This window comes from Eucyclogobius newberryi, unplaced genomic scaffold (assembly GCF_026437365.1).
Source record: "Eucyclogobius newberryi isolate DKJ021-1_F unplaced genomic scaffold, fEucNew1.0.hap1 SCAF_17, whole genome shotgun sequence".
NCBI classification, from domain to species: domain Eukaryota; kingdom Metazoa; phylum Chordata; class Actinopteri; order Gobiiformes; family Gobiidae; genus Eucyclogobius; species Eucyclogobius newberryi.
This window is the reverse complement of record NW_027315801.1, coordinates 20824607-20846653: the sequence shown is the minus strand read 5'-3', so window position 1 is coordinate 20846653 and position 22047 is coordinate 20824607. Positions and strand designations below refer to the sequence as shown.

Sequence of the window (22047 nt, the reverse complement as noted above, 5' to 3'; positions counted from 1 at the left end):
ACTAGTACTCCAGTGTTGTTACTTAAATATACCTACAACCCTGGATCTTCAGGTTTCAATCACATGAGAAATAAATAAATAAATATTGTGGTTATTTTCTCCCCATCTTTATTAAAATATAGAAAATGTTTTAATAGAGTATATTGCTTATAATAATAAAAAAAATGCTATGAGGGGATACATAAGCACTTTTGTGATTCATTTAACAGACAGATTTTTCCTTCGACTGATTGTTTTAAATCTTACAGAAATGTGTTGAATAGTCTGTCTTGTCAACAGGATACTCCAAAAGCAAATCAATAGCATCACATATCGATCAGGGGTTAGGGTTAGGGGGGGTGATAGCCACTTCTTCACCGGAGCGTCTAATCAGCTCTGGCACCGGGCCTGCTTAGCTTGAGCAACAGATGACGGTCGAGCTTATAAAACGGAGTGGGGTGAACCGTGACAAGACCTTCTAGCACGACCATAAAAAGTCCCAAAGCTAGCTTACATGCCGTGCAGATATCGCGTGAAACCACGTCAACAAGAGGGATATATTTAAATCTAACGTGACACCGGGACGTTAGCTCTGTCGCTAGCAGCCGTGTGTAGTTAGCTTCGATTAGCAACAAGCTAAAGCTCAGGAGCGACCGCCGGTGGTTCGCGGTTGCTATGCGCGCCTAGCAACGACACCGGCAACGCGTTTTTTTGCTTGGCGATTAGCGGAAATATATCTGCGTTCCCGGATTGATTTTGATATACATCCGCAAGAACACATCCGAGCGTTGTCATGCGTGTTTTAGGGGGAAAAGCTGGTGTGTGTGTGTTCGTGTGTGTGTTCGTGTGTGTGTTCGTGTGTGTGTTCGTGTGTGTGTGTGTGTTCGTGTTCCGAGTGAAACGCCGGGACAGGTGCGGGGGAGACTGGGCCGAGCCTGGCGCACAAACCCCGGTTCTGTTGCTGCACAGAATCGTAAATCCCTCTTCAGATGAATGGACGGCTCGGCTCGGCTTCTACCACTGCTGCTGGCCTCTGTCCAACTGTGCTCCGACACATTTAGACCACTCCAGTGCCGCACAAAGGACATCACTACTCTGACGAATATGCTAACGATTTATTGTAATAAAATGAAAAAGAATAAGCATGATTTCTATTCGTTCTGCTCGCAAACACAGTGTCATTAATCGAGCCGCTCAAACGTGTCAAAACTACATCTAAACTAAGCCGAAGTGAGCCGCGTACAATCAGCCGCATCCGTTATTTATTTGGATTGATAATGCGCGCCGTCATAACTCACTGTTAACGTTTCAAATGTCCGGTTGTTGTTGTTGTTGTTGTTGTTGTTGTTGTTGTTGTTGGCAAGAGAGAGATAGAAAGAGAGAGACCCGGGGGCCTGGAGGAGGAGGAGAAGAAGAAGCCGCCGACTTACGTGCGTTTGTCTGCCCCGGCCGAACCCTCCTTCTCCCGCTTCCTCCTTCGCGCTTATCCGCCTTCTCCCTTCAGCGACCCCGCCACCTGTCACGGTTAGTAATCCAGCGCTACCGTGCGTGCGTCGCGGAGGAACCGGGGGCTGGGCTAGGCTAGCGCGGCTCTCCGCCCGTCTCCCCCCAGCCTACTGCGGGTAGTGAGCGCCGACGAGTGAAGCGAAGGAAGCGCTCGACGGACCGACTCCACGCTGCTGCTGCTGCTGCTGCGGGCGGGTGCGAGTGCGGGTGCGGCTGCTGCTGCTGCCGTGACGACGGAGGCGGTGGCGGGTTGGACTTGCCGAAGCAGGCGGCTGAGGTAGCGCGGCTAACTAACCGAAGCTAGCACCGAGGCTAGCGCCGAGGCTAACAGGCTAACTCGCTGTAAGCACTTGTCAAGCGACGGCGGCGGATTCCGTGTCACTTGTTTACGCCGCTTCCTGCAAGATGCCGCGCGCAGCCAAATTCCCCCGAGAGGAGAACTACAAGTGCCGCTTCCCCCGACGGAGGAAAAAAAAGCACGTGTTACAGGGTATTCCAGCGGGTATGCGGTAGAAGGCAGCGTCAAAAACCCCCCGTAAAAATGAATGAAAACGGGTCTCCTCCTCCTTCCCTCTCCAGCTGGACAGTCCGCAGTCGGTGGAGCGTCGAACATGTACGAATGAGGCACACGGACCGAGCGGGGGCGGGGCCGACGTCAGTGACAGCGGCGGGCGGCCAATCGGAGCGCGAGGACCGGGGATCCTCGGCCAATGGGGGCTCTGAGAACAGGAGACGAAGGGGATTACACGCAAAGCCATATTAGTTTAGTTAAATTACCACACCCACAGGCCATTGGATATATCAATTGGAATATACCCACGGATTAGAAATTATGCAACCCACGTTAAACCTGCCGGCGCGAGATTAGCATTGGGACGTGACATTTGAGAACACATGCTGACCTTTGCCATATATAATAACCAAAGGACAGCGTTTGGTGTTGAATTACTCGTGCTATGTGTTTAGATCTAGAGTTTAGATTTAAGGGGCACAAATGTGAGTAGTCATCGATGTAAATCTTCTGTCCAAAATGTCAGTTTGTCAATATGTTTCTTGGCAGGCCCGTAAACCGAAAGTTGGGGGCCTGCGGTAAGAAGCCTCACATGGGCCCCCCCTCCTATATACATTAAATGGAAGAATTTCCTATTCTGGGCCCCTTAGACCCTGTGTAGTGGCTGAATATTTAGAGAAAACAAAAACGTTTCCCCTCTATCCATACTCATCTTCTTATTGAGTTTATATTGTGGAAATGCCATTTTCTGCTTAAGACTCAATTTGTATGACGTAAATTACCTATGTTTTCTCTCTCCCTAATCATAATGTTAAGTTTAAACTGTAAGCTTTGTACATATTTAGGTCACTGTGAACGATATCTCTGGTGTTTATTTATACTCAGACACATCATGAGGCAGAATCCTGTTGTTTCACACAGCTCCCGTGTCTTCCAGCTCCTTCCATAATAAGCACATCTCTAGTTTGGCTCTTTCCTCTCGGAGACAGAGGAAAGCCGTCACCATGGTCACAGCGAGCCCACGTTTAAGTACTCAAACTCTGCTCTGATTGGCTCAAAGCTGAAAAGAGAAAACACGCCGCGGAGCGCAACCTGGAGGACAAGAGGATTACTGCACTTAAAGACAGATTGAAAATACTTTAAACCTACTGTTATTGCTGCTGAGGAACTAAACCTTTTATTCTCCATAGTATTTATACATTCGACATAATCCCTCAGGTCCCAGTGGGTAATACTGTGTAACATTTATTTACTTGAGTATTATTTTTATTATGAGGTTTGGTTACTTTTTCCACTTTGAGTAAATCTACAAGTGACAAAAGCTTTATGTTGACAATATTAAACATTTGTGTTTCTCATTTTTGTGGTCTATCCTTAGAAAATGCCAGATTTTGTGCATCATTTAATGTTCTGTCCTTACATTATCCTAAAACTAGCACACACTAGCCAAGACTAATATCTGCTAATTCTATCCAACCAATACCATTGAATCCCCATTCCACTTATGTTGCATTTTGATGTTAATATATCCACTTACTAAATCCCATTCATAACAGATGAGAAAAGCAGATCTAGTTTTCATTCAAAACATGATTTTATTAAGGTAGTTTTTAATACCGCACTGCCATCTGCTGGAGCACTTTGGTATTTTAGAAGGTCATGGGTTCAATCTCCAGCTCTGACAATCAATCTCTCGGAATTATAAATATGACGTGTAAGCATCTATTTGTAAGACTAGAACTAATTTAATGGACACACAGTAATTCCAGTTTTTATCCGCTTGTTCCCTTTCGGGGTGACTGGAGCCTTAGGCGGGGTACACCCTGGACAGTGGCCAACTTGTCGCAGGGCCAACACAGAGACATAACAGACAGTTCACTCTCACATTCATTCACTAGGGCCAATTTAGACTTACCAATTTTTACCTAACACATGCATGTCTTTGGACGGTGGGAGGAAGCCGGAGAACCTGGAGAAAACCCGTCTGGTCCGGGAATCGAACCCATGATCTCCTTCTTGGGAGGCAAGAGCGCTAATCGCCTTTGCCATCGTGCACCCCTATATTTTTATTTTAAAAGTAATTCATAATAATAATAATAATAATAATGATAATAATAGTAGTAAAAATAATAATTATGATGATGATGATGATGATATAATAAAAACATAATATGGCACCAATGTGAACAGTCATGTTTTATTTGGTCAGATATAGATATTAATACGTTCAAGCATTCAGTTATTCCACAATATTTACATATTTACACATTGAAAATACTAGAATGAGTGAGGTTGTATTACTTTACATGGAAGACTCAATCATGTGATGACGGTGAACTATTAGAATGAGCTTCAATGTAATCAGATCTGATACGGCCTCGCTGTCTTGTATTGTGTGGTATAAAGTCTGAACATATTCATCTACAAACTGTTTTAACATCACAAACTGTACAAGCAATGAAGTAACAAACATTTTAAAACTACAGACACGAGCAAACCCAGTCTCATAATGTATGTTTGATTGATATTTTTAATAAAGCAGGCCACAGGAAAAAAAACGTTATAATTGTATAACAGACTTTAAAAAATGAGACTGGGTTTGCAAAAAACACTGACATAACAAGATATTTTTGAACAACTCGTGGTCCTATGTCAAGAGTTTTATTCCTGGTTCAGTTCATCCCGGTTTGACCTTTAAAATACATGTTGTGAAAATAAACAAGCTCTTAGAAATCTGAAATATTCTGTTGTTATTATTACTAGACAGTGTTAGTACAGACAATGTTAACAATATTATAGAAATATCCGTCATCATGAGAATAAGGCACAAAACATACACGAACATAAGATGGAAACTATTACATTTTCCTTCAACAATCGGTAGCTTCACGACAAGGTCTGAGGTCCAAGTTACGTGCATTTATATCTTTAACTATTGTTCCTTAATCTTTACATTGATAAAAAAATGTTTCTATTGAATCCACTTGCATGTCATGCCTGAAAACGTGCAAGATTCCCTGAAATAATAATAATGCTAGACAGATTCCTATTGCAATATGAAAATAATGATCAAACCCCAGTCTTCCTTAGGTTTGGCTATTGTTAATTAAAATTAAAAACAGTAGTTAACTCAAATCTCCTCAGCAGCTTCCTCAAATACAACATTGTTTTCATTGTGTAAAGGTCCATATGGAAATGTTGAGTTTATGATAATATAAAAGTGCATCACATGATCATTGACAAAACTATTTTGCTATATTTTCTAAATATGAGTTTAATAAATATCTGTAAATACATACAATCCATGAGACATAAGTCTGAGTGAGCATCACTAGCTTTATACAGTGTGGTACGAGGAGTCAAACAGGAAATGGTGTGGTTTGAAGATTGTCTACGTCAAAATGCAAACGTTGAATATCTGTAGGTCATATTGGAAATGTTGTTATTGCCATTTGTCACATTTAAAATATTTCCAAACTAATTAGGGCAGAACTCAGTAATTATTGGTAAGTAGTAACTCTGTTTTGGGCTGAAACAAGTGTCCAAACAGAACGTGGGCTAAACATCATAGTGTTATTCCATTGTAATCTATTTACAGCAGCCCTATAAAACTGGGAGTTTTAAATTACACCCCAATTGTATTTGATTTCAGAAAATATAAGCCAGTGTCTCTAACTGTGCAGGGCAGCCGAACCTGTAAAAACTGTATGGATTTAATGTTACTACACCATTTAACCACTAGGGGCTCACTTCACTTCATTATTGAGAAGGTGCTAGCAATCCAATCAAAACAGCTATTATACAGGATCATTTCATCCTACAATATTTTAAAATGTATTATACATTACTTGTGACATGGTATATGGAGAACAAGTATACTGTTATATGCATATGTTATAATTGTAAAGGGGCATTTTGTTTGGTTAAGATCTCTCAAACGCCACCATTCATCCTGCTTGACCCCAGTATCAGAGTTATCAGTACAGTTGTGTCTAGTAGGTGGCAAGTCAGTTTTACAAAAGACTGGCCCATCCCCCCAAAAACAGTCATAAAGTCGATTAAAAACCTCCTTGATAGAGGAATGTCCCTGCCTCCTTCAGTAACAGTCAGAAAATGTACACATCGGATCCCTGCTGAACGGCTTCACACAAACAGTGGGTCAAAACAATGAATAAAATCCTAAAACCAGCCGTGATTAATGCAAACGCAATTGCACAATGGAATCTCAGAAGTATGACATTTAGAAACTTGAATTAGAACCAAACAGAATTCTTCAAATAGCTTTTTATATTCTTATGGTAGATCTAACAAAATGTGTTGAGGTAAATATATTCAGCCTTTAATAAAAAACATTGAAATAGTAAATGAATGCATTACTTTCCAAGCAATTAACTATAAAAGTAAAGAACACTTAATGTTTTTATGTGTAGATTATTTTACTATGTCATTTTAATTTATTTTAAAATGACAAAAAATGTCCAATTCTGTTAGCATTGACCCACAAAAAAACACTTTGATGAGCACAGAAGTGTACTTAGGTGAAGTATTGACCTGATGTGTGAAGTCTTGATGCGCTGAGCTAGCCTGAAGTCACCGTGCACCGAGCCCATTGAATATAATAGTTAAAATATCATCCAAAACGATCATTTAATCGTACATTTAAAAAGCGATGCCTCTTGATTGGCTGACAACTTTTCCAACACGTTGTGGAACAGAATGAACACGCTGTAAGAAGTGTGTGGAGTAAATAACAGCAGTTGCAGTTCAGTCTAACATGAATCACAGTTGGTTTTGTAATAATTGCAGTCCAAAAAAAATCCCATTCTTCCCATTTAAACCTGTGGATGCTGGAGTCATGAAGGCTTTGTGTAGCGCCGTTTGGATTAGTATTCAGGATGAGTCTGCTGCAGTTCACAACTCCAGCTCATTATCTCACATAAAAGAGCCACACACACACACACACACACGCATATACACAAGGAGACTGACAGACGGAGCAATAGCATCGAGAGAAAATACTAACAAGAGAGAGAGAGGAGCGAAAAGAGGAGAGAAAGTGATGAGAGGGAAGACTGCTGCTGCCATGGAGACCGTGCCGACCGGGGGAACGGAGGGATGTTTAACACGTTTATAATGGTGTGCAAGGGATCTGATCCGGGCCGCTATCAAATTCTGCAAGTAAGTAGTGCAGCTTTTGTTTGGAGCCAGCCTCTAGTGGCCGATGCGAAGTAGTGCGCCGTGTAATTGAAAGATGACTTCATATTTATGGGTTTCGGTGATGCGGTTTGTGATGGAGGCCATTTTGAGAACTTCTGATCTGAACTCGTGAACCAGGATGAATTGTTCCTTGAGCGACATTGTCCCTGTGAGGAATGTACTTCATTTGCATCTCACCGAGCAACAGGAAGTATCGCCATGGAGACCGTGCCCCCTCTTTTTGATATGCAAATTCACCTGTTGTAACCAGGACCACCCCTTTGTTCAATGACACCACCCCCCCTCCAAAAAAAAAATCTTAAAACTACACAAACGTCATTATTGCACTTGCTGTTCGCTTTCATGACGCCCGCATCCACAAGTTTTGACTTTTAATTTATATTTGTGTGCAAATAAAGCACTTAAAAAAAGAGATTTAAGTGGATATTTTTATGTACAGCAGACAGTCTTGTTTCTTCTTCCATATAAAATCAAGTGTTAGTGTTAGTTTGTTATTAGCCTGTGCACAGGTGACCTACGACACAGGAAGTCGTTCTGAGATCCATGTGCTCACTTCTTTCAGCACGTTTTCTGCCACCTCTGGAAGTTCGTGGTGCAGAGCGTGGAATGCTCCTTCATAAACCTGCAATGATGACACATATGAGTCAGGTCTATTCATATTCATATATTATCATCATTTCATTTCAGAATTACACAATATGACATATCATCCATATCATTCATTATAGCCTCCTCTTTGAAGACATTTACCCCTGGAAATCAGTTGAGTAATTTAGTTGATTAATCGGTCAATGGTGTCTTAGTCAACCAACATTTTTATTAGTCGACTGATTATTTCATTTAGATTCAAAAGATTTCTATGGAACAACCGCAAAAAGGAAAAGATAAGGTGTGAGTTAGCTGAAGTCTTTGTAGTGAATGATGAGTTTAATCCATCTAGATATGTACTTTCTGTGCAGTTGAAGTAATTTAAGTGGAGATTGGATAAGACATAGTGAGATACTTCATAGTTTTGATGGCTTTTGTCCCGTTTTGTTACACACTTAGAGTCGACTAATCGGTCTTTAGTCAACTACAGCCCTACAATCCTCTAGTATGTGACTAGCTATCAATATTTCTGAATAATAAGGTAAAGTGCATGAAACATAAACAGTGAGATATGAATGTATTTTAGATTTTAAATTAACTTGAAAATACTTAATTTTGCTTCTAAAATGACCATGATTATTATATTACCTTAATTTCTGAAAATGATGTTCTGGCCTAGATAATTACCATTATCAATCAACCGAATAATCTTGACTTGCCTAACAACAATCGCTCCTTTGTGGTTTAATAATGACACTACTTTTTCCTCAAAACTTAAAAAAAACTATATATACGTAAATATACATAAGCCTATTTCACTTTTGTTAGTTTAGGCTGACAAAAAAAAACATTGAATTTGTTTCATTTGATGTGGAAGCTCTCAGTAATTACAGATATTAACCATAAACCAGGACAAAACATCAGCATTTTGACATTGAAACAGACACTTCTACCTTCGCTGTTAACTATGTTGTGTTGTGATGTTGCATACCTTGAGTTTCTTGTCGGTGCTGGGGGCGTTCTCGTACATCATGTGAGAGCCCCTGATGTCGCACAGCTTGTCTTCGTCTCCATGGAGAAGGTAAAAGGGCCAGTCAATGTTCGGCACCTCCCTCTCGATCCTGGACACCGCACCCATCAACTGCATCCCGAACGACACCCGCATCCCGCCGTGGTACACCAGCTCGTCCGCATCGTACGCCTCCACCTGGACAACACAGGAATTACATGTGTTACATCTGTTACATCTACACAAAAAGAGCAAAAATAACAGCTATATTATTTATTTATGTTTGTTTTGTAGGTGACACTAGTCTTTTACAAATGGGTTTATTTATTATCCCTGCCTATTGCTGGGACCCAACTTAAGTCATTTTAAATTGCCTGATATATTTACGAATGCTAAAGTTTTATATTAGCTCAGGTCGGGCTGAGTTTGTGCCCCTCACATGTAAAACCTCTGCAGTGGTGAATGCTGCTGTGTCTTTGAGCAAGATAATGTCTCTGAAACTAAACCCAGCTTTTCATAATGAACCATGGTTCATTATGAAAAGCTGGTTCACAGCATTTAGTGTGAACTTAAGAGTGAATTAAATTGGTCTTAACTTTAAAGAGGTCGGCCGTTTAATCCCCGCAACAGACAATACATGCCATCGCTGTTATCTTTGGCATGATAATAAAACCTGCCAGTATGAATGTGTTAATGTGACTGTAATGTGACTGTAATGTGATTGTAATGTGATTGTGATGTGACTGTGATGTGGCTGTTATGTGACTGTGATGTGACTGTAATGTGATTGTAATGTGACTGTAATGTGACTGTAACGTGACTGTAACGTGACTGTGATGTGATTGTGATGTGACTGCAATGTGATTGTAATGTGACTGTAATGTGATTGTAATGTGACTGTAATGTGACTGTGATGTGACTGTAATGTGACTGTGATGTGACTGTAATGTGATTGTAATGTGACTGTAATGTGACTGTGATGTGACTGTGATGTGACTGTGATGTGACTGTGATGTGACTGTAATGTGACTGTGATGTGACTGTGATGTGACTGTAATGTGACTGTGATGTGATTGTGATGTGACTGTGATGTGACTGTAATGTGACTGTGATGTGATTGTGATGTGACTGTGATGTGACTGTAATGTGACTGTGATGTGACTGTGATGTGACTGTGATGTGACTGTGATGTGACTGTGATGTGACGTGACTGTAATGTGACTGTGATGTGATTGTGATGTGACTGTGATGTGACTGTAACGTGACTGTGATGTGATTGTGATGTGACTGTGATGTGACTGTAATGTGACTGTGATGTGACTGTGATGTGACTGTAATGTGACTGTGATGTGATTGTGATGTGACTGTGATGTGACTGTGATGTGACTGTGATGTGATTGTGATGTGACTGTGATGTGACTGTAACGTGACTGTGATGTGACTGTGATGTGACTGTGATGTGACTGTGATGTGACTGTGATGTGACTGTAATGTGACTGTGATGTGATTGTGATGTGACTGTGATGTGACTGTAACGTGACTGTGATGTGATTGTGATGTGACTGTGATGTGACTGTAATGTGACTGTGATGTGACTGTGATGTGACTGTAATGTGACTGTGATGTGATTGTGATGTGACTGTGATGTGACTGTGATGTGACTGTGATGTGATTGTGATGTGACTGTGATGTGACTGTAACGTGACTGTGATGTGATTGTGATGTGACTGTGATGTGACTGTAATGTGACTGTGATGTGACTGTGATATGACTGTGATGTGACTGTAACGTGACTGTGATGTGACTGTGATGTGACTGTGATGTGACTGTAACGTGACTGTAATGTGATTGTGATGTGACTGTGATGTGACTGTAACGTGACTGTGATGTGATTGTGATGTGACTGTGATGTGACTGTGATGTGACTGTGATGTGACTGTGATGTGACTGTGATGTGACTGTGATGTGACTGTAACGTGACTGTGATGTGACTGTGATGTGACTGTAACGTGACTGTAATGTGATTGTGATGTGACTGTGATGTGACTGCGAAGTGACTGCGATGTGACTGTAATGTGACTGTGATGTGATTGTAATGTGACTGTGATGTGACTGTGATGTGACTGCGAAGTGACTGCGATGTGACTGTAATGTGACTGTGATGTGATTGTAATGTGACTGTAATGTGACTGTAATGTGACTGTAATGTGACTGTAATGTGATTAGAAAGGCTGAAAGCTCTTTTAGTCTTTTCCAATCACAGGCACAAGTGAACACGGTGCAAAATGTACTTCATATCTTGGCGCATTAATAAATAGAAGTAGTTTAGAAATGACTAAAATTAATAATAAATACCATTCACTATCCTTGAAACCACGTGTTGCAATCTGTGCCATAAGTCTGAACCTTCCCATCCCTAGCTCTTTCCTACATAAATCCCCAAATCCCACCTCTTGTCCATTCAAAGCCATAAAACCACCTTTGAAAACTATCAGCATATGGCTTATCCATCCTGCCCTCTGATTGGCTGTTGTATTGTTTCCATTTCCCATATTTGGGCGTCTAAACCTTCGGGGAGCAGTGGTATTTCTGCTCCACTCCCAGAAACATAACAACAGTCTCAATACGGACTCGGGTTCAATGGTAATCTCCTGTTTTATTAGAAAGACGTGACAAAGATGTTTGTTTAAGATCTCGGTCTCAGATCTTCTGTTCCGTGAAAGCACTTCCTGTTTTTGTAACGTCCTGTGGGCTAAAACAACACGGTCAGGAGGTAAAGAAAAGACTAAAGCAGATGCGACAGTTCACTCATGTGGCCTGATCCAATTTGTGGTGATGTTGGAAATTATAGTGTGTTCTGGATAAGAATCAGAAAACTTAAAGAGTGAAATATAACACTTCTTAGTTTTTTAAGACCTTGGCCAACAAAAGTTAAGACCCACTGTAAATTGAATTATGCATTTTATAAGCTTACTATATTAAGTGTATTGAAACAAAATATAAGAACATAACGTAAATCTTACATTGTTTAACTATTGACTCTATTGATTTTAATTAAGGAAAAAAATATATCATTTATTTTATTGCCTCTTCTTGAAATATTCATCCTAATTTATTGGCTCTCATAATTGCTTCAATTTAAATAATTGCAGTAGCTCCAGGCATCTGACACTTGACATTGGACTTTGCAATAAACTGAAAGCACACGCATTCTTTATTTAATTTAGATCAATCTGCAAAGATGGTCTTCATGATGCTTCAAATTTAAGACCTAAACACCAATTTTTGCGATATAACACTCACTTTTCCCAAATCAAATCTAAGGCTTTTAAAGACCCGACAAAAACCCTGGAAAATTGAGCGTTGGAATGTGAGTGGACTGTAAAATCAACAATCATAAAAATGTTTTTGCAGCTTTCCTCTTATCGTTTTTGCATATTTATTTCAAAACTAACTTCTGCAGTTCTGACAGGGCAACAGAATACCGTATTTTACAGACTATAAGTCGCACCGGAGTATAAGTCGCATCAGCCAAAAAATGCATAAAAGAGAAGAAAAAAACATATATAAGTCACACTGGAGTATGAAATGCAGTTGCAAGTGTGAAAATAACAAATAATATCACATATTGCTCCGGAGTGTAAGTATAAGTATATAAGTATAAATATAAGTAGAAGTCGCACCCCGGCCAAAACTATGAAAAAAGGTGCAACTTATAGTCCAGAAAATACGGTACACGCTTTACTTTTTCAAGTTGACACATTTTTCGACAGCTTTTTTTTCCTACTTCAAACATCTTTCTGACCTGTTTCTTGTCTCGTGAAACCCACTTGGACTCGATGGATCCCAGAGTCAGACTCGGCATCATGTGGTTGAGCACCTTCGCCACAAAAACCTGCACATAACACAATAAAATTCGACAAAAGTCACGTCTATAGCTGCTCTCCCCTCATACGGATTTAGAGTAAAACACTTTTGATTCATGCGGTTATACAAACCTTGAAGGGCGTGGCAGAGTCCGGGTTCATCTGGACCATGGGAGCGATCAGAACCACTCCTTTAAACTCCGAGGGCCGTTCACAGGCTGTGAGGATCGAGATGGCACCGCCCTGTAATCATCACAAATGACAAGACATTAAACCAACAATATCAAAGCAGAATAACACAATAGTTTATTATGAACAGAAGCATTTTTCAAACTGAGACACAAACATGGAGATGCAACTGCTCTACATTTGATTCAACTACATTTTTCAGATAAGATGGAACTTATTGATCTAACAGTAAGAAAATGTACTAGAATTATATCTTATTTTCTTTTGAGAATCCCGATATTCAGTACTAAGTGTATCAAAAATGTGTTCGTGGAGGCAAATCTGCAGTAAAAATAAATGACAGCATGTGTTTTCCATTTTCATGTTTAATCAGCTCTTGGTGCAGCAGATTTCTTTATTAATTATACGCTTGGTATTCCAAATTTGCATATCTTCAAAACAACATTCACAGTATTAGTGATATTTTGACTATCCAACTTCTAGCATGCCGTTAAAATCAAGATATGGCACAGGCCCAGAGAAAAAGGTGTGAGCGAGTGTTGATTGTGAAGAAATAAAACTACTACATGTTATCAGGAAGTGGTGTGTGTGTGAGGCGGTTCTGCTTCAAGTCTTTTCCATTGTGTCTGAGGAGAGAAGTGAGTAAAGAGTTAAAAGAGTCCCCTCTGTGCAGAACAAGCCTCTTTGTTAGAATCAGCAGGAGCCTCGGCACCCGGGTCCGCGTTTGAGATTCTGAGGAAACATAAACTGGACTGAACGCGGACAACGACAGAGGAGCGCTTAAAGGAACACCGCGCAAGTTTTAAGACGGAGCATCCGAAATATTTTATCCTCGATGGAAACGTTGTTGTTGTTTTGCATTGAATATTCCGCAAAATGGCATGAAATGCAACAATGTCCGTGGCTATGGCTCATTATGTATTGTCAAAGGTTTTCCTGTGTAAAACAAACAGACAGAAAAATTACTAAAGGATTAACCTTTAGTAAAGTCCCACCGAGCGCCACCAGATCTAAACCGGGTCTAAAACAGGACTATTCTAGGTCTAAACTACGACTAAAAGAGAGGTCCAAAAGAACTACCGGTATACAATTGCATGACTAGCTCTTAACCAAACTCAAAAAGGAGAAGAAAATGCAGATTAAATTGACTATCTTCAGCCAATATTTGAACTGCAGAGGAATTTGAAGCATCCTGAACCACAGTTTCAAAAACACTGGAACAGACTAATTTATTAATATTTCTTGTAAATGATCCACAAACGCTTTAAAAAAATAAAAGTTGGTATTTTATTGCGCATAATATAACACTAGCCTCTTGTTAACTGTATCAGAAAGGAAAAGAACTGAAGACGTTGCTGCTCTTTTTGAGGCAAAAGAAGGTTTAATTCCGTCAACATGATCAACGTTGATACATTTTGCCCCTCAGGTATCTGTGGTCTGCTGAGGCCATTAGACCCTCGTTTCTGTTCAGAGATGAATTGTTTCCTGACAATCATTGCCTCTTTGACTTGTCTCTTCTCCTTTGCCAGGATCTTAACTTTACTGCCATCAAAGGTGCGGTCAGTAGCTTTGAGATGGATGTGCACTGCCGTCTCTAATGGCGTGGCTGTTTTTTAGTTTTTTAGAGTCTTTTAGATGAACCGGCTTCTGTCTCAAACTGTTGGTGGGTTCGACACAGACCAGGATGTCACGTGGTCTGAAAATCCCATCCAGAAACATGCCAGCGGTGTGAAGGAATTGTTACATCTTTTCCCCCTGGGCTCTTTATCCTCTATTGTCCTGTTTTTTTTTTGGGCTTCCCGCGATCTATCTAAAGCTCATCTCGGATAACCACATGGCGAGAGGGCTTTCTGGGTGATTTCTCCTCAGGCTGCGAGATTGATCTGAACTAAATCCAAATCGTAATCTGAATGGCACTGGTCGCAATTAGCCAATCGCAAAGACTGCAATTATTCAAGTCCTTTAGAAACGACAAAGTATCCTGTCTTACTAATGCACTGCACTTAAGTAAATAAGTACAAAATAAATAAAAATCACAAACCCATTGTAAGGAATATCTTGAAAAAGCCTAAAATCTACCCAAATTAACTCTCTAAATTCAAGAAAACAGTCAGATTTTTCAATAAACACATGTTATTATTATTATTCTACTTTCAGCGTGATGTTATACTACCTCCTGCCTTTCACTTATAAGGTTGTGGGTTAGACTTCTGCTTGTTTATCCAAATCCATAAAGGCACAGGCGAATAAGAACATCTAAACATGCCATCGTAAATAAATGAGACAAAATCGTTGCCGGTCTGACTAATGTATTAAAGCGGTTTAGCCTGTAGTTCAGATCTAAACAAGTGTCGATGCTCCGAGACGTGTTTAAAATGTCAACTTTGAACCGAATCCAACTATTAAATTATAAGAAAGAAAAATCGTTTTGAAGTTGAAAATACTGTGTTTTTTAATCAAAGAGCAAGTATTTATCCAGAAAGGAAAAGGCGATTCTCCTCGGCATCTCCACGTGTGAACTCCACGACATTTAACACGCACTGTGAAGGTTTCCTATTCCTGTTTTGATTTTACCGTGAACATCTGTGTAGAAAGGTGCTGTGAGAAAACAACAGGCCTGGAGGAAGAGCAAAGAGATGTTGTAAAAGAGACAAAAAGGACATGACGTTAGCTACAGTGAAAGAAGCGGACGCAGCATTCCTGTTGTGTTAGTTCAGCTTTACCGCCCGCAGCCGTATTTGTAGATACGGATTTATATAAAAGAATCTCTTCTCCAAACATAGCCCTGAAAAGACTCTCTGTTTATTAAACTCTGCAGACACACAGACGAGGAAACAGCTCAGAGGTGGAGCGAGACTCTTCCAGTAAGGGGCGGACCGGCAACGATTTTGTCTCATTTATTTACCACGGCATGTTTAGATGTTTTTATTCGCCTGTGCGCTTATGGCTTTGGATAAACGAGCAGAAGTCTAACCCACAACCGGCAGGAGGTAGTATAACATCAAGCTTAAATTAAAATAATAATACCATGCGTTTACAGCAAAATCTGACAGTTTTTCTTGAATTTAGAGTGTTTATTCTGCTAGATTTTTAGGCTTTTTTCAAGGTATTCCTTTCAATGGGTTTTGTGATTTTTATTTTTTTGTAATTATTTGGTTAAGTGCAGTCTTCTCCACTCACAAATAATTCAGCAGTGAGAAAATATATACAGTTTATCACAAATCTAAAATTCTTGACCAACAAATCTACACAAAAATGTAAAATAGGATTCAAAATGAGAATAACTAATGTAAGATTGCGGTGCTGCCTTTCTCTTTGCAGTGTTTTAAATCTGTTCCTCTAAATGCAGACTCGTGCGCCCTGCTTTGTGTCTCTCTTGAAATGATTGTGTCCAGAGAGTCAGCAGCCCCGCTCCAACAGCGAGTCTTAGGCACTTATCACATTAGCGTCAGTCCTTTCTTTCACCACGCATCAGCTGACAGGGGAGGTCATGTGATACGACAGTGGCGGTCTCATCATTTCGCCTTTGGATGGGCGTTAAATCCGTTTGAATCATGTGGTTTTCCCAGATATTGTCAGTATTGGTTTGATATTAAACATAAGTATCATCTCAGCATCTCAGTGTCATTACCAGTTTGTCCTCAGCGTGCCAGAATTGTCTTTTGGATGAGTAAAAATAGAAATAGAAGACTGTACACCATTATAACTGATTATTTTATAGTCCAGATACTTGGTATAATGTAGGTTGTTGTGTTTACGATGCGCGGAAGCAAATATTCTTAGTTTTGGAATTTTGTTCACGGACACATTCCGATAAAACCTTTTTTTCTGATTCTGAATGTGCGTTTATTGGCCACAGTACTCGCTCAAAAAGTCGGATCATCCCTAAGTTTGTCAGTTGATTCCTTTATGATCACTCGCTTGAACTTACTTTCTATTTTTCTTTACGTTCTTTCGGACCAAAATGGACAAATTAAGCCTCAACTAGCTTGTTATTTAGCTAGCAACTCACCTTTACACTGATTTATATTAGTCATACAGACACTAAATAGTGTACGTTAAAAAAGATACTCAATGGATGCTTGAAATTATGTTTAGATTACAAAAAAAATACCTTTCTATTGTGAGCAAACAACCAGTTTAGATATTTCAACAATTCAAAGGAGACGTATTATACTTTTTTTTCAGGTGCTTAGTATTGAACTATAATATCAGCAAATCATCAGTTTCCATTTTGTCATTGTAAACCGCAATACCAATCTAAAATGGCTTGGGAATAGAACTGGTTCGTTGACTTCCTGTTCAAAACTGCAGAACTGCTAAGCCCCGCCTCTTCATAGTGACGTTTCAAGATAACAAGCAGCAGATTTTAATTTACATGTCTTTAATTTTGAAAAGTGGCTACATGACATTTTAGAACTCTACATGTGTCCTCCGGAGTCTTAATTGGTCTAAAATAATCACAACTAAGTACGGGGATGTGGGCGGGGATAGGGGGTAGGTGAAAACAGGAATTTCAACGCACTCAAACAAGCAAGAATCAATCCAAAAAACACAACTTTGATTAAACCAAAGAGGAGGAAACACAGTTGGACAGCCATCTTTCTTGCTCGGGCAAAGGTATCGCATGTTAATTGTGAAGTCTTTTGGGGTCTACTCTGGTTTAAAATCGTCTCGGTATTGTGGGAACAGTTTAGTGTGCCTCGGATTTAAGTGCAGGCCTCTGTCTCTTGAATATTCAGCGAAACACAGAGAGGCCAATTAGTGCAAGGACAACCGAGACGGGTCTGCGGTTCAGAGAGAGAACAGAAGATGTGAGGAGAGCGCGGGTAATTATAAAGAGTTTAGGATTCAACGCGGCAACGTACCTCGCCTTACATAATAGTGAGAATCTCGACCACCACTTAAGACTTCAAGTGAAATGTGCGGATGAGACGGAACACGACAGCTCTACTGCAAATGAGTATCTTTCCATTATGCCTTTCTTTCATGGCGTTCGCGGTTCAAAAGAGAAACAATCTATTGCAAAATCCCCCTGAAAATACGAGTACGTGTCTGTCAGAGGACTCACCATAGAGTGTCCCACGATGAAGATGGGGAGGCCCGGATGTCTGTTCTTCATGAGGTCCAAGTGCTGCAGAACGTCGCGAACGAAAGTCTGGAAGTCTTTGATGTTCATGCGCTCTCCTTCACTCTGCCCGTGGCCCACTGCAAAAGCAATAGAACACCGTGAGCTCAACCGTCTACAGCGTCTCCAATTATTCTCCTCGAAACGTGCGGAACGAAACCAGTTAATCAAAGGCTCAGGAGAGAGGATTGACTAAACAGGTTCATGAAGCTATGTTTTTGACGAGGGAACAATGTCAACCTTGAAAAAGAGTTATGTGGGTTCTTACCTGGATAAATAAAGGTTAACAAATAAATAAATGAAATGTTATAACATGGTTGAAAGCTCAAGAAAGTCTATTTTGCATACGTGTATCATTTAAACTTCTCTCATGCAAATTTGTGCTTGAGAATTTACTTTTTTGTTCCTTTATGCAGTGACTAAAAACAAGCTCCAATTTATTGTAGCAGCAGCAGCAGCAGCAGCAGTAATTGTTATGCAACAAGTGCCTTTTTAATATATCAATATATGTTTAAACATGTATGGAAGTTTATAGTCTAATTAATCCTGCTTTTTTCCTTTTAATTTAAGCCTAATATGAATTTTCAGGTTTGATATAATTTAAAAAAATGTCCTCTTAAAGACTAAAGCTACCAGTTTCCCCGGTATAATTTCTTACTGTGTACAATAACAGGTAATGCTGCAGAGATTGAGGCAAGGCAGTTTCCATGGTGACCTCTGAACCAATCACAGCCCCCACCCCCCTCCCTCCCTCTCGCATGAGTGCTGTATAATCACGTACTTGTGAAGGCTTTTAATGAAAATGTACCCAGCGTTTACGTGAGGCTTTCCTTCCACTGGCTCTATGTGTGATCTAAAACAGTATTTACATCAAATTATTTTAAAGGGTTGCATTGATTTGTCCTCATCAAAAACAGTTCAAAACATCTCCTTGTCACTGCTATGTTCCAATGTCCTAATTTCTGATGTATTTAGAGTCCATTTATTGTCACCAACCTTGTTCTGATCATTTATGTGTTCAGATTGGCACCATTAAACTATAACAAACTACGTTCTCTTTCACTATGTACAAGCTGCAGGTTTAAATTATTACTAAATTGTAAGTTGTGCTACAAAAAATACACAGAAAGTACCCAGGCCTAATTGTCAAAAGTAGCTACGTTGCAAGTTTAGGCTTAATTTCATATAATAAAATATATGAAAATAAAGGGTTCATACGACGGAGTATAAGGGCCAACTAAGGGGCAAAAAATGCGCTGCACTACGAGAATAAAGTCATTAATTAATGAGAAAAAAGACGTTAATTAATGAGAAAAAAGTCAAAGTCAGAAAAAGTCGTAAATTAACGACATTAAACTCATTAAATAACGAGAAAAAAGTCATTAAATAACGAGAAAAAAAGTCATTAATTAACGAGAAAAAGTCGTAGTTTAGGCGCAGATTCAAAGTGACGTGAGCAGTTCACTTTCAGCCCCACGGTCAGGACGCACAAGAACGGGCTTGGATGAGTTGACAGTTTAGAACTACATAAAAGCCTAAAATAGATGTTAAAGTGTTTCCTGACCTTTAAAACGATGTCTTACGTGTGTGTTTATTACTAGACAAGACACTGCAGTTTAGCACCACCTTTCCTGTTACGCATACGTCATTAATTAATGACTTTATTCTCGTAGTGCCCCGCATTTTTAATTTTTTTTGGTTGGCCCTTATACTCCGTCGTAGGTTCAAATTAGAGAAGGAACAACATTATTGTAACATGTATATTTTCAATTTGTATGCGTCTATAAATACATAAAAATGAATGATAAAAATGATAACGGAATCAAAGCCAATCTAAAATTATCTTGTACCAGGACGTTTTGAGCTCTCCTCTGCTCCAGACTCCAGCCCTCTGGGAATTGTTCCAGTTCAGGTTTTTCCATTAGCACTGTCACATTCAAAACCGCCTCGTATCACACTTCCATCAGTTCTTCTGGGCCGCTCGCTCATATAAAGCTTTTTCAAACTTCCTAGCACTTTTATAACAATCTTTTATACTTGACTTGAGGTTGATAACAGCTATTGCAGTCTGATCACCGGCAAGTAGCTGGGCAATGTGCAACTTAGTCATTAACTACTAATAACGCTCCTTGTATTTTTGATAGTATGTATATGTAGAGTATGCTCATGTACAAACCGTGGTCGTGGCCGAACACCAGCAGTTGCAGCTCCTTGAGTCTCTGGGCCACCTCGTCATAAGGCCCGATGTGCTCTCCAGCTCCATGCGTGATAAACACCAGCGCCCTACGGAGAGACAAGAGGGACAAAAAGGCTGTGTTTAAAGAGTTGAAGAGAGAGATCGACTTTTTCCTTAAAAACTAAAGCAGTTGATGGATAGTATTGATCGTATTGCGCTGTGGACTACGAATGTTACGGATATGTGATCCATAAAAAGAATGAGATGACAGCAGCAATATATCAAGATAAGATAAGACAGATCAGACTGATTAGGAACAGAAGTATAATAATAAAAACAGATTAAAAAAAAAACGCTTGTATCATTTTAGTAATAACACTCTTATTTACAGTGTGGACAGAAAATATTGCACCAGGGATGATTTACATTATGCCACAGTATTGCAAATGATTATGACAGTCATGATTATGACAGTATTGCACATGATTATGACAGTATTGCACATGATTATGCCACAGTATTGCACATGATTATGACAGTATTGCACATGATTATGACAGTATTGCACATGATTATGCCACAGTATTGCACATGATTATGGCAGTATTGCACATGATTATGACAGTATTGCACATGATTATGCCACAGTATTGCACATAATTATGACAGTATTGCACATGATTATGCCACAGTATTGCACATGATTATGACAGTATTGCACATGATTATGACAGTATTGCACATGATTATGAAGCTGAATGACACATGTTCAGGGCTAACAGTGTTTGTTGTAGAGTCTGACATCAGCAGGAAGGAAAGACCTATTATAATATGAATTCATTAGAAAATCAGAATCGATCAACAACAAATAGGTCCGACCCCAGTCCAAGTGTTAGTGGTCCACTGCATTCCTGTTGAAAACTGTCTGGGCTCGGGGCTTGTTAAGTTTAGAAAATGCAGCAGCAGAAAATGAGTTCTCTTCATTATTTCCAGAGTTAGAGAGATGAATCAGAAGTCCCATTATAAACTATTTCAGCCTCGAGCTGTGACTGTGAACAAAGAGGTGTTCTCAGGACCGGCGTTTGACAAATATAGAGGATTTCAAACTCCACACTCTAAGATCCTGTAGTCACTTTTACGTACTACTCTAAACTATATTGTTAAAATGTAAAAACTATAAATATTAGTTTCTACAATCTATTCATCTTGGACTAAACCACTACTAAATAAAACAGGGTTGATCCAAAACATAAACATATGGTTGGAGTCAAATCCCTGTCACTATCTCGCAATGATATAATGTGGCAAAAGTGAAAAATGTAACTTATTAAAATCAATAATATTACAATGGCAAAGAATAAAAAAACAACACCAAAAAAAAAAAAAAATACACAATTATTAATTTACTAACCAAAGGGTCAGTAAATTAATAATTGTGTATTTTTTTATTGTTGCCTTTACTGCACATACATACATACATACATACATACATTGCAGACTTTTTCTAGATTTCCATACTATACTCAATACTTGGGACACTTGGTATTTTAAAAGTGAACTTGGTTTTATGGCCCTGAATGAGGATGAGAATGTCTTGTCCTTTGTGTAGAGCGAGTGAAAAGACGTCTTTGTTTGTCACTGTACAGATCTGGAGGCTGCAGAGGCTACATCAGTTCACTCTCAGTCCGCTCTTTGTGCCAATGTAAGACGTTTACTGACTGCAGTGAACGCAACATCAATTCCACACAGCTATAAAAATGTCCAGCACTGAATCAGCAGTCGCCCCAAAAACCTATCAAATGCCAGTAACTTTAAGATAGCTCAGTACTAATGACTGGCAAGTTCAGAATAGCCCAGTACAGATACAAACGTTCTATC

At 39.6% G+C, this 22047-nt stretch overlaps 2 protein-coding genes across 3 annotated transcripts in view; both read right to left on the bottom strand.

Annotated features, from left to right (window-relative positions):
- prkar2aa (protein kinase, cAMP-dependent, regulatory, type II, alpha A) overlaps window positions 1-2073 on the bottom strand; it is a 45518-nt gene extending 43445 nt beyond the window's left edge. Inside the window, exon 1 of the mRNA XM_072449377.1 lies at window positions 1410-2073. The gene's annotated coding sequence lies outside the window, so the exon portion shown is untranslated. The remainder of the gene's footprint in view (window positions 1-1409) is intronic.
- A 2106-nt stretch (window positions 2074-4179) lies between these two features.
- Window positions 4180-22047, bottom strand: part of mgll (monoglyceride lipase) — a 43665-nt gene continuing 25797 nt past the window's right edge. For both annotated transcript variants that reach the window (XM_072449376.1, XM_072449375.1), the window contains 6 exons: window positions 20170-20276; window positions 17937-18073; window positions 12809-12919; window positions 12616-12705; window positions 8793-9008; window positions 4180-7835 (listed from right to left, as the gene is read on the bottom strand). In XM_072449376.1, the coding sequence (XP_072305477.1) occupies window positions 7728-7835; window positions 8793-9008; window positions 12616-12705; window positions 12809-12919; window positions 17937-18073; window positions 20170-20276 (769 nt within the window). In that variant the 3' untranslated portion in view covers window positions 4180-7727. The remainder of the gene's footprint in view (window positions 7836-8792; window positions 9009-12615; window positions 12706-12808; window positions 12920-17936; window positions 18074-20169; window positions 20277-22047) is intronic.